Below are 14,090 nucleotides of genomic sequence, written 5' to 3'. Positions count from 1 at the left end.
GCTGAGAGATAATATCTTGTTTTCGTACCTTTTTGTCTTGATCAATGAGGTCAGAGACATAAGTATAACCACCAGGATTGATTGCGGTACTAGTCGGAGAAAATGGATCATCATTATTAAGAACCCACTTGTCTTGCCATATTAAGATAATAAGATTTGTTTACCACTACCACATACCAAAAGCTATACTTATATATGAATCCCAATGTAGAACTGATGCTCTTTCAAGACCTTGTTGAGTCTGTATTTTTAGGGGCATGAAGAAAGTTTAGTGTTTTGAAATACTTAGCATGAAGTGATCCACCACATAAACTCTTTTTAACTGTGCAGAGTCTCCAAGCAGATTTTGCTGATAAAGTTTGATTAAAGAGGCGCAATCTGACTTTCTAATACAAGTAAGTTAAAAGAGGTAAAATGTTTGTATCATTTACATGGGTGTCGCTTAGTCTGGGTTAGCATTATTTGTTCCCTGAGTTTGTTTTACTTGTGGGTTTGTTTCTGAGGGAATTGCACAACTAGTAGTCTGTCATGTGACGTTCTTTGAGTCGACATTTATTAAAGATAGGGTTAATGGTCTCAATAAGATGGCGGAAATCCAAGTGGTTGGGTTTTAAAATGTGAGAGATATTTTCATATTCATGATGTTTATGAAGCTCATAAGGTACATTTGGCTTTCATTCACTTAGATGGTAAGGCTGATTATTTGTCTGATAAGGTTTGTAAGAGATTTGAGAACCCAATGACAATTATATGGGTTGTTTTAATAAGCTTGCTCAAATATTTTGAGAAGTTTGAAACCATTAAAGCATTAATGTTAAGAAAGAACAAGATTCTTACATAAGAATACTTAGTGTTGAGTTTCATCAGTAGACTTACATAGAAAATTAGAAACTCAATGTTGATGTTCAATCGCACTAAAACTTTTCCAAGTTTTTTTCTCTACAAGAATGCAAAAGCAAACCAATTTTTTATTACAAAAAAAAAATCACTACATTTATCAGTGAATCCTTCACCAACTCATTTTCAACCGCCAGACCTTTCTCTCACCCAAATTTACTTCCCAAACCCATTATCATTGCACCGATTATCCAAAAATACAATCAATTCACTAGCCACACTAGTACCCCACTCACACCAATTAAAAGACTTATTCAAGAGCATGTAACGCTGAGAAGGGAAAATGGTTTACGCTATAATTATGATGAGGTTTACAAGTCTGGACACTTTTATAGGAGGAAAAAGTTGTTTACGGTGGTTGCAGAACATGCAGGTGAAGGAAATACTTTTGTTGAAGAAGAAATGTCAATGGCGGAGGTTAGATCACCAGTTGCGTTAGATACAGAGGTATCTCTACTAGGAGTGCCAACGGGTCCTATCGGGTCCGGGTAGTATACTACCCAGAACCGGACCCGGTAATTTGTGTCGGTTCCGTGTACGATTTTAGCGGGTATCTCAAGTTAAATTTCATAACGCGATCATTCACGAAAACAATACAATGAAACCCTATTTTCTAACGTCCCACTTTATGTAACGGAGGAGGCCGCTATCACCAATAACCAGAGCTTAGCATCAGCTACTTTCTTGTTCAAGCTATAACAGACAACAAATGAAATTAAACCTTACTCAAACAAAACGTGATTCCCCATTTTAGGTTACATAGTCCCAACATTTGAGATAGATCAACACCAACAAGATCTCGCCATTATTAAACAGTGGTACCCTTTCCTCCACCTCATATAGATAAAGATGAATATAACTAAATTTATCTTAACTTGTTATATTTTACGTAACAACGAACAAATTTACCCTATTAATAAGGAAATCATATACCAAAATAAATAAATAAATAACCATAACCAAGATCAAGATCTGCTAAGTGCTAACCCAGAATAAAATGTTAAATATGATAAAGATTAGTTGATTAGTTATAGCTTGGACGAAAGATTGAGCATCATGAATCATAAAAACATCTATCATGAACCAGAATATAGAGAGATTTTAGGGAATTGGGTTTTAGGAAGTCGGTGCATACAAAGTTTGTGAGGCAACATAAGAATTTTCTGTAAAACGCATAGCATAATTTAGGTTTTATACCCTCAAACTTAATTTTAAGACAACTATATCAGGTACCCGTCGGGTGGACCCGGTTCAGAACCGATTAGTAACGGGTCCTTACCATGTTTACCCGGCAGGTATCAAAACTCTAAATGGATGTAATATTTAGACCCAGAACCGGACCCAGATTGGCCGGGTGCGGTTCGGTTCCGGATAAACGGGTACCCATTGGCAGCCCTAATCTCTACATGCTCTAACTGGGAATGTAAAGATGACACAATAAGGGTACCAGGAATGATCAATAAGCAGACTATTTATGTTCTCATTGACATAGCTAGCACTCATAGCATTATCGATTTTACTTTACCTTAAAAAATTAAATTGTGGTATACAACCTACAACTCACATGTTGGTGACAGTAGTTAACGGAGAGATAACTATCACTATTGGTATTTACTCTGAGATGCAATGGAGTATGTGGAACATATCATCAGTGAAGATCTCAGGTTTTTACTTCTTGATGGATGTGACATAGTTCTAGGAGCTGACATGTCAAGACAATTACAATGATATCATGTTTAATCTGTCCAAACTCAACCTCACTTTCAAGCATAATGGACATAAGGTTAGAATTATCGGTGGTTCAGACAAATCCTCGTCCATGATGATGAGTAGCAATGTTGTGTGGGGATATTTTTAAGAAGAATACTTATGGTATTATCGGTTAGTTGTGCGCCATATATCCTTTATCCACGCCTTCCATTTTTATACCCATTTATCAAATTCTTTAATACATCAAGACGTGTTTGAGGAACACACACAATTTCCGCCACCAAGAAGCTTAGACTATACAATATCATTGAAGCCTAATTTAGATCCAACTAACCAGAGACTATATAAATTTCCCTAAATCCAGAAGTCAAAGGCAGGGGAACTTGTGTAGAAAATGATGACTTTTGACATCATAGAACCATGTTAGTGAAGAAAAATTACGATATATGGAGATTTTGTATGAACTACAGAAAATTGAACAACATAGTTATCCAGGACAAGTTTCTATTTTTTATTATAGATGAGTCACTTGATGAACTGCATGGAGCTAGCATGTTTTCCAATATAGATTTGAGTGTGGATATCATCAAATTAGAGTCAGCGTACAATACATACACAAGACAGCTTTTAAAATTCATCAAGGACATTATGAATTCAAAATAATGCTAATTGGCCTCTCCAATACTCCTATCATTTTCCAAACACCCGTGAATGAAATTTTACAACCGTGTTTAAGGAAATTCATCCTTGTGTTTTTTGATGATATTTTGGTTTACAACCCTTCATTATCAAATCACCTTGAATATTTAAACATCGTTTATCTTTTCTCAAAGCCCGAAAATTGTTTACCAAACTATCTACGTGTTGGTTTGGTCAATCATATCTTAAAATTTTAGATCACATCATCACTACATAGGGAGTAATAACTGAACCCTACAAGATTTTCAGTAAGAAGGAACGCCCAATTCCAACAACCATCAAGAAGCTTAGGGATTTCATTGGACTCAAATGGTACTACATGAAATTTGTGAAAGACCATGTTACGACGGTGTTAAATGAGTTGCTAAGGAAGAATGTATTCAAATGGAGTGAAGATGCAACAAATTCTTTTAACCAACTCAAGACCATGTTACTACGGTGTTACATGAGTTGCTAAGATCCATGCAGTCTTACAATATAAATGGTTAATGAAGCTCTCGTACTTTGAATTATGAAATTAGATATAACAGAGGTACAAAAAATAAATTTGTTGATGCTCTCTTAGGGAAACCCCATTGTGACCTTGAATGCAACTTTTTGGTCTTATCTAAAAAAACTTGGTTACTAGACATAATTCAAAGTTACACCAATAGAACTAGGGCTCAACACATAACTTCTAATTTCCTAGTTACTTCTCTCCCCCACATATATGAATCACTTCACTTATTAAGAATAGATACTTAAATACAAAAACAGAACTTATGTGGGTGTTGTAATGACCGAACTTCCACCGGTATTGTCCCCACTTAGTCACTGCGGATATCCGGCAGTGTGAGGTTTTCAATGGGCGTCGTTGTGATCATCCAACGAAATATTTATGGGAGGTCACCCATTCATGGATTACTCCCATCCGAGCGCTCTTAACTGCAAAACTTTCTGCCAACTATGGAGCCAATTGTGCTGAAAAGGCCTCGGTGTTAGGAAAGGACAAACCATTACCTATATTTCATTCGCGAAACTTGCCTGCCTAACAGGGATATTATATACCACCATCTTAATTTGGAGTCATCATTGACTCCAGAATATATTCAATCCCATATATCCGACGTATGTCGCCACTTATATATGGGACCAGTACCCGACACAACCCGTCCATCGTACTTTCTCACCCACGACATGTGACCCATCATTGACTCTAATACCATTTGTAATGAATCGACCCTCGACCGATACTGTCCCCACTGCGGTCATCCAGAAGTGTGAGATTTTTTACGGGCGCCACCACGGTCATCCTACAACAGCTACCCGGAAGATCACCTATTCCTGAATTACTCCCGCATGAGCAAGCTTATCTGCGAACTTTTCTGCTAGCTCTAAAGCCAATTATACTGAAAAGGCATCGATATTAAAAAAGGACAAACCATTACTTATATCCATTCGTTGAACCTCACATGCCAAATTTAGATATTACATGTGTTAAACACTATTTTGGATTCAATCAATCCTTCACATGTAAGGGGCACTCTGATATCCAGGACACCTATGTTAGAGCAAATACTTACTTTTATTAGCCACGAATGAAGAATGAAATTCCATGGTTTGTATTTGCTTATAATGTATGCCAAGGTAATAAGGTTACATTAATTTCTAGTTGTTTTCTTCATCCCTTAATTACCAGTATCAGATCAACCTTGGTAACACATCTCTATGGACTTCCTGCAAAACACACTTTAGTTAGGGATTCCAATTTCAGCTATTTTGTCCTACCAAATAGTGGCTTACAAAGTGCAAGACACTCTAGAATTTGCTTCAAAATACCTACTCGTTCATGTTTTTTCGGATGTCCAAGCAGTTGCTCATTCATTAGTTCCAAATGCAGCGGCTTCGAACTTAGCAAGTGTGTTGCATTCATCCCTTAAAGAAACAACCCCGCCAGCATTCTCGAATATCAGTACCATGGTTATAATACTTAAACTCAAATGTCCATTTTTAATTTACTACATTCCACTACTACCTACTACTGTATGTGATTTACTGCCGCTAAATGGACTTTTACCAATTTCTGTTATATTCTCTAGAATTTCGACATTAATTACTTTTATTAGGAAACAAAATAATTTTATACAACAATTGATTTGTTTCCATAAAATAAGCCAAATGCATCATTTCCTTCATTTTTATAATGAATTTGATAATGTTTGAACATATTTTATGAATGTATAGGTGGCTCCCAAACTGCTGCTGGCATTTATGGTCCATAACGTATCGCAAATTTCTTATTTGCAATCAGACTGTATATTCTTCGCTTATTACATGGATGGAAGTCAAAGTGTATCGATATATTCAAATACTACATGTGTTGACGATAAGGAAAGGACTGCCAGTACTTCATACAACTTCTATAAGCAACCCATAAATAAAAACACAGGTGAACCATACAGAGAAGTGTCCATAATTACAATCTCCGATATATGTTTCAATAATTCACTGTGGTTTCAAAAAACAATACATATTAGTAATGGGTACTCATTTGTAGAGAATGTATAGGGAAATAATAATTCATCGTCGACGCATTCTTTGTCTCACACATAACAACTATCTTAATGTTAGCAATGTGATCAATGATGCAAGTGTTTCTGTCCAAGTAACGAAAGATGGGGATATATCGGAAATGATCATCGTCGTGAAAGTGCTATCATTTTATATGATCCTATTCAAAGCTTATTGCGAGCCGATGAAATAGAGATTGGCAGGGAAAGGTACCATATTTATTGCCAACCTCTTGATATAGTTGGCATTAAAGCGGTAAGTATGCATCGATTATTGGTTGTCGTTATTTTTCGGAGCATAACATATGTATGATTAATGCACACAACCAATTATGATTTTCATTTATTTTTGATAGTTATCTATCATTGTTTTCCGTGAGAATAGATTACTAACACAAGTTCAGAAGAGTGATAGTGTATCATCTTTGTTATTGGCGCTTGCGATCATATCCGTGTTCTTGTAGACAACTTTCTTTATAGTGGTAATATCTCGAGGTACAAGAAGGGGGATGTTTAATTCAGCTACACTTATGAAACAAATGCAAGCAATGCAACAAGCTGAAAGGGGGAGTATGAACAAAAGTATTGTTTTTGCAAGTGCTAACCACGACATTCGTAGTGCTCTTGCAACAATTGTTGGTCTCATCGAGTTCTGTCTTACCGAGGTTTCTCCTAACTCCAACTTGGATCTTCACTGGATCTTCTTGGTAAGTTTTATTATTCCTACCGCTCAATTATTAATTTTTTCTGGTTAATTGCATAAAATAACTTCTATTTATGCTAACAGTATTCCTAACTAAACTATTTAGATGATCGAAGTTATGTATTATGATTGTGAAATGAAATATACCGTCAGTTTCTTGACAAACTGTGTAATAACTTTAATCCTTTTTGTTGGGTGTGAACGCATTTCAGAATTACTAAATCCAGTTCTTGATACAAGTAGAATTAAAGCCAGTAAGATGCAACTACACGAAGAAGTTTTCGATCAAAGTAATCGAGGAAGCAGTGAACTTCATATATCCAAGGGGGTTGGAAAAATGAATAGATGTCGTGCTGACCATTGTGATAGTTCAGTTCTCAAATCTCCGCTCGTCAAAGGTGATCGTGGAAAACTCAAACACGTTCTCACTAACTTGTTAAGTAACGCATTGAAGTTTAAATCTGAAGTACATGTCGTCTTATATGCTTGGGAAAGAAAACCAAATCCCGACACTTCACTGCTTTCACCAAAATATAATGGTATCTGGAAACGTATATCACATTTAGTTTACAATAACACTGGACAAGATTATAACGAGACACTCCATACGTTTGAATGTAATGAAAACTCTTTGGAATTAGTAGATGAGGTAAACCACACTGGAAAAGGGATACCAAAAGAGAAAAGAGATTCTATTTTTGAGAACTTTGTTCAAGTTAAGGAAACAACGCTTGGACAAGGTGGTACTAGGTTAGGTCTTGGAATTGTGCAATCATTAGTGCGTCTTGTGGGAGGAGAGATAAGCATTCTTGATAAAGAAATTAACGAGAAAGGAACTTGTTTAAGCTTCAACATTTTTCTTTTCCAATCGTAAAACATGATGCCTATGACAAGGTTATACCAAAGTCCCTACAAGATAGAAGGTTTATCATCATCACATGTTATACTTGTTATTCAAGATGACGAAAGAAGAAACGTTACAATTAAATTCATGTGAACACTAGGTGTAAAAGTATCTGTTTTTAACCAGTGTGAGCACATTCTTCCTACTCTTCAACAGATAAAACACCGCTTTTATGTTAATAGTCGAGGTTCTTCTGGAAAATTTGAGCAGTTAGGTTTATACACGGATTATTTTGAGTCAATCAAAATCGCAAAGTCCTATTACAGAAATGTACGATGGGAGTTTAAGTGGAAATGAGCAGGTGGAAGCATCACGTTCATCAACTCCACGTAGAAAAAAAATTTTGGAAAAAAAATTGTGACATTACCTTTCGGTATGATAATAATTGATGATCATGTGGAACCAATATCTGAGGTATATTCAGTAGTTGCTAATTTTCGTATTAACCAACCTGGTGATATGCGATTTCAGATTGTTGGATTATTCTCTCCCATTATTACTGGGAAAAATACGAGGATCGCCAGGAAGGGACTAATGGTTACATGTGATGATATTTTTATTAAACCATTTCATGGTTCTCGATTGGATCAAGTGTTAAAGTTATTACCAGAATTTGGGGATAATATCATGGAAGGAATTCTATCAAATGTCATCGATGAACATGCTACCGAACTTTCGGCTTCGACAAAGAAGAGATTTTATCCTCGTGCAGATCGAATAGTACAACAAGGAGGTGTTAGTCCTAGCACCGATGGTTTTAATCTTTTGAATGGAAAAAAAAGTCTTAGCATGTTAAATACCAACTTGTTTAATGGAAAATGGCAACGGAAATTCTTTCTCGCATTGGTGCTATTCTTGAAGTTTGTGAAAATGGCGAAGAAGTCGTAAAACAAGTTAGTAAAGCATTAAAATAACCTGATCATAGGCCAGAAGGAACTTCTAAATTTCTTCCTTATGACTACATTTTCATGGATTGTCAGGTTTTTCTTTCTTGTATATTCTTCTGGGTATTCACAATTTTCACGCAATATTTTGTATTTTGTTGCGTTGCTTGGTAAAATATAATTCTTGTATTTAATGTATTGTTGTAGATAAATACTTACTTTGCAGATTGATACACCTCCATTTTGACTTTATTTCATATTGTTGTGAACAGATGCATGTTATGGACGGATATGAAGCAACAAGGAAATACGGAAGGCGGAACGATTTTATAATATTCACATCCCAATTATAGCCTTAAAAGCAAATGAAGCATGTGATGAAGCAAATATGAGACAAGAAGTTGGAATGGATTTCCACACAACGAAGCCATTGAAAGTGGATACTTTATTGGATGCCATTTGTTTTCTTTATACTATTAATACACATGTAACACATTAGTGTAGATTAGATGATCCCTCGGAATAAGTGTTGAAAGAATATATTGTTGTTTTGCCTAATGTACCTCACTAATTGAATACTGATTTGAACAAAGAAAACTAATTATATACGATCCTTTATCTGATTTTTGGGAATATTTTTTCAATTAATTTTTTATTCCTTTGAAATGTCGTTTTTATTAAAAATCTGGCTCCAACAAACACTAAATGGAGGCTTGGAGAGTTCTCTAAATCTCTCACTTTTCTCCCAGTGAACCTCATTGTGAACTACATAAGACCTAAGTATAACTTGAAAGACAAAAAGATATAGGACAAAAGTTATGTGTAGGGCAGTGGCCAAGAAATTAACCCACTATCATACCAAACGTATATATCCTACTCGATGCTCCAACAAGTTTCACGTGTTTATCAAATTATAAGGGCTGGTCCCAGCTACCATATTTATTCGCTGGCGCGGACATAAAGTGAAGGCATCATGTTATACTTCATAGATAATGATATTGATGGGATGAAGAAAGCAATGATTCATATGGAATAAAATTATTTATTCACATTTTTTGTTTCATTCTATGGCTGCTATTAATAAGGAAGGAGTAGTATTTCTTAGTGTATCTATCAAAGCTTTTGTAGATGCCATCAAGAGAGTAAATAATCTCAATGGTACTTTATTTTTATGTACAAATGAAGTTAAAATCCTCACACATAACAACAATCTTAATGCTAGCATTGTGATCAATGATGCAAGTGTTTCGGTCGAAGTAACAAAAGAGGGCAATAATTTCAGAAATGATCATCGCCGTGAAAGTGTTATCATTTCATGTGATCCTAGTAAAAGTTTATTGTGAGCCAACGAAACATAAATTGGCAGGGAAAGGTACCATATTTATTGCCAACCTCTTGATATAGCTGGCATTAAGCGGTACGTACACATCGATTATTAGTTGTCGTTATTTTTAGGAGTACAACATATGTATGATTAATGCACACAACTAACTATAATTGGTATTAGGTTTTGATAGGCATCAATCATTGTTTTCCGTGAGAATGAATTACTAACAAAAGTTCGTAGGAGTGATAGTGTATCATCTTTGTTATTGGCGCTTGCGGTCATATCTATGTTCTTGTCGACCGCTTTCTTTATCGTGGTAATATCTCGAGGTACAAGAAGGGAGTTGGTTCTTTCAGATACACTTATGAAACAAATGGAAGCAACGCCAAGAAGCTGAAACGAGGAGTATGAACAAAAGTATTGCTTTTGCAAGTACTAACCATGACATTCGTGGTGCTCTTGCAACAATCGTTGGTCTCATCGAGTTCTGTCTTACCGAGGTTTCTCCCGGCTCCAACTTGGATACTAATTTGTTACAAATGAAAAGCGCTTCACTGGATCTTCTTGGTAAGTTTTATTGTTCCTAGCGCTCATTTTTTTTTTATGGTTAATTGCATAAAATAACTTTTATCTATGCTAACAGTATTCCCCACATAAACTATTTAGATGATCGAAGTTACGTATTAAGATTGTGAAATTAAATATACCATTAGTTTCTTGACAAACCGTGTAATAACTTCAATCTTTCTTGTTGGGTGTAAACATATTTCAGAATTACTAAATTCAGTTCTTGATGTAAGTAGAATTGAAGCCAGTAAGATGCAACCACAAGAATAAGTTTTCGATTTAGCAAAAGTAATCGAGGAGGCAATGAACTTCATATATATCAGTGGTGTGGATAAAGTAATAGATGTCTTGCTAGACCATTGTGATGGTTCAGTTCTCAAATATACGCTCGTCAAAGGTGTGGAAAACTCAAACAAGTTCTCAATAACTCTTTAAGTAACGCAGTGAAGTTTACATCTGAAGGACATGTCGTCTTACATGTTTGGGCTAGAAAACCAAATCCCAATACTTCACTGCTTTCACCAAAATATAATGGTATCTGGAAACACATATCACATTTAGTTTACAATAACACTTGACAACATTATAATGAGACACTCCATACACTTAAACGTAATGAAAATTCTTTTGAATTAGTAGTTGAGGTAAACGATACTGGAAAAGAGATACCAAGAGAAAAAAGAGATTTTATTTTTGAGAACTTTGTTCAAGTTAAGGGAATAACGCTTAGACAAGGTTGTACTAGGTTAGGTATTGGAATTTTGCAATCATTAGTGTGTATTATGGGAGGAGAAATAAGTATTTTTGATAAATAAATCAGTGATAAAGGAACTTGTTTCAGCTTCAAAATTTTTCTTTTCTAAGAGGAAAACATGATACCTACGAAAAACTTATACCAAAGTCCCTGCAAGATAGAAGGTTTATCATCATCACATGTTATACTTGTTATTCAAGATGACGAAAGAGGAAACATTACAAAGAACTTCATGCAAATACTAGATGTGAAAGTGGCTGCTATTAAACAGTGGGAACACATTCTTACTACTCTCCAACAGATAAAACGCCGCTTTTATGTTAGTAGTCGAAGCTCTTTTGGGAAATTTGAGAATTTAGGTTTATACACGGATTATTTGAGCGAATCAACATCGCATAGTCCTATTACAACAATGTACGATGGGAGTTTAAGTGGCAATGAGCAGGTAGAAGCATCACGTTCATCAACTCCACGTAGAAAAAATATTTTGAAAAAGAACATTACCTTTCTTTATGATAATAATTGATGATCATGTGGAACCAATATCTGAGGTATGTTCAATAGTTTCTAATTTTCGTAATAACTTACCGGTGATATGCGATTTTAGATTGTTGGATTACTCTCTCTCATTATTACTGAGAAAAATATGAGGATCGCTAGGAAGAAACTAATGGTTATATGTGACGACATTTTTATTAAACCATTTCATGGTTCTCGATTGGATCAAGTGCTAAAGCTATTATCAGAGTTTGGGGGTAATATCAGGGAAGGAATTCTATCAAATGTCATGGATGAACATGCCACCGAACTTTCGTATTCGATAAATAAGAACTTTTATCCTCGTGCATATCTAATAGTACAACAAGAGGTGTTAGTCCTAGCACCGATGATTTTAATTTTTTGAATGAAAAAAAGTCTTAGTTGTTGAAGACCAACTTGTTTAACGGAAAATGGCAACGACAATCCTTTCTCGCCTTGGTGCTATTGTTGAAGTTTGTGAAAACGGCGAAGAAGTCGTAAAACAAGTTAGTAAAGCTTTAAAATAACCTGATCATAGGCCAGAAGGAACTTCAAAACTTCTTCCTTATGACTACATTCTCATGGATTGTCAGGTAAAATTTCTTTCTTGTATATCCTTCCGGGTATTCACAATTTTCAAGCAATATTTTGTATTTTGTATTTTGTTTGTGTTGCTTGGTAAAATATAATTCTTGTATTTAATGTATTGTTGTAGAAAAATCCTTACTTTGCAAATTGATCCACTTCATTTCTAACTTTATTTCATATTGTTGTGAGCATATGCTTGTTATGGACGGATATGAAGCAACAAGGAGAATACGGATGGCGGAACGATTATATCATATTCACATCCCAATTATAGCCTCAACAACAAATGAAGCAGGTGATGAAGAAAATATGAGACAAGAAGCTGGAATGGATTTCCACATAACCGAGCCATTGAAAATGGATCCTTTATTGGATGTCATTCGTTTTCTTGATACTATTAATACACATTTAACACATTAGTGTAGATTAGATGATCCCTCGGAATATTTTGGAAGAATATATTGTTGTTTTGCCTAATGTTCCTCACTAATTGAACATTGATTTGAAAAAAAACAACTAATTATATACGATCCTATATCTGATTTTGGGAATATTTTTGCAATTAATTTTTTATCCCTTTGAAATGTCGTTTTTATTAAAAATATGACTTCAACAGACACTAAATGGAGGCTTGGAGAGTTCTCTAAATCTCTCACATTGCTCCCACTGAACCTCATTGTGAACTACATAAGACCTAAGTATAACATTGAAAGAGAAAAAAATACAAGACAAAAGTTATGTACAGGGCAGTGGCCAAGAAATTTACCCATTATCATACCAAACGTCTATATCCTACTCGATGCTCCTACAAGTTTCACATGTTTATCAAATTATAATGGCCGGTCCCAGCTACTATATTTATTCGCCTGATGCGAACATAAAATGAAGGCATCACTTCATACTTCGTAAATGATGCTATTAATGAGATAATATGAGAAAGGAATAAGTAACATGGAATAATATTATTTATTTCATTATATGGCTGCTATTAATGGAGAAGGAGTAGTATCTCTTGGTGTATCTGTTAAAGCTTTGTAGATGCCATCAAGAGAGTAAATACTCTCAATGGTACTTTATTTTTAGGTACAAATGAAGGTAAAATCCTCATACATAACAACAACCCTAATGCTAGCATTGTGATCAATGATGCAAGTGTTTTGGTAGAAATAACAAAAGATGGGGATAATATCGGAAATGATCATCGTCGTGAAAGTGCTATCATTTCATGTGATCCTAGTTAAAGCTTATTATGAGACGAAGAAATAGAGATTGGCAGGTAAAGGTACCATATTTATTATCAAACTCTTGATATAGCTGGCATTAAAATGGTGCGTACTCATCGATTATTGGTTGTCGTTATTTTTAGGAGCATAACATATGTATGATTAATGCACACAACTAATTATGATTGGTATTTTTTTTATAGGTATCAATCATTGTTTTTCGTGATAATGGATTACTAACACAAGTTCGTTTGAGTGATAGTGTATCATCTTTGTTATTGACACTTGCGATCATATCTGTGTTCTTGTCGATAGCTTTTTTTATAGTGTTAATTTCTCGAGGTACAAGAAGGGAGATGTTGCTTTCAGCTACACTTAGGAAACAAATTGAAGCAACACAACAAGTTGAAAGGAGGAGTATGAACAAAAGTATTGCTTTTGCAAGTACTAACCATGACATTCGTGGTGCTCTTGCAACAATTGTTAGTCTCATCGAGTTCTGTCTTACCGATGTTTCCCCCGGCTCCAACTTGGATATTAATTTTTTACAAATGAAAAACGCTTCACTGGATCTTATTGGTAAGTTTATTGTTCCTAGCGCTCAATTTTTTTATTTTTTTTGTTTAATTGCATAAAATAGCTTTTACCTATGCTAATAGTATTCCCCACTGAAACTATTTAGATGATCGAAGTTACGCATTATGATTGTGAAATGAAATATAACTGTATAACAACTTCAGTCTTTTTTATTGGGTGTGAACATATT

General features: G+C 34.9%; 1 protein-coding gene across 1 annotated transcript; it reads left to right on the top strand.

The window, feature by feature from the left end:
* Window positions 1-1,305: 1,305 nt before the first annotated feature.
* LOC113359647 (histidine kinase CKI1-like) lies at window positions 1,306-7,432 on the top strand. The gene is made up of 4 exons (XM_026603241.1): window positions 1,306-1,344; window positions 5,938-6,111; window positions 6,320-6,562; window positions 6,665-7,432. Exons 1-4 carry the CDS (start codon window positions 1,306-1,308, stop codon window positions 7,430-7,432), a joined length of 1,224 nt encoding a protein of 407 aa, XP_026459026.1.
* Window positions 7,433-14,090: the final 6,658 nt, after the last annotated feature.

The sequence above is a fragment of the Papaver somniferum genome, chromosome 3 (assembly GCF_003573695.1).
Source record: "Papaver somniferum cultivar HN1 chromosome 3, ASM357369v1, whole genome shotgun sequence".
Classification (NCBI taxonomy): Eukaryota; Viridiplantae; Streptophyta; class Magnoliopsida; order Ranunculales; family Papaveraceae; genus Papaver; species Papaver somniferum.
Note: the sequence above shows the minus strand (reverse complement) of the source record. Positions and strands in the feature narration are given on the sequence as shown.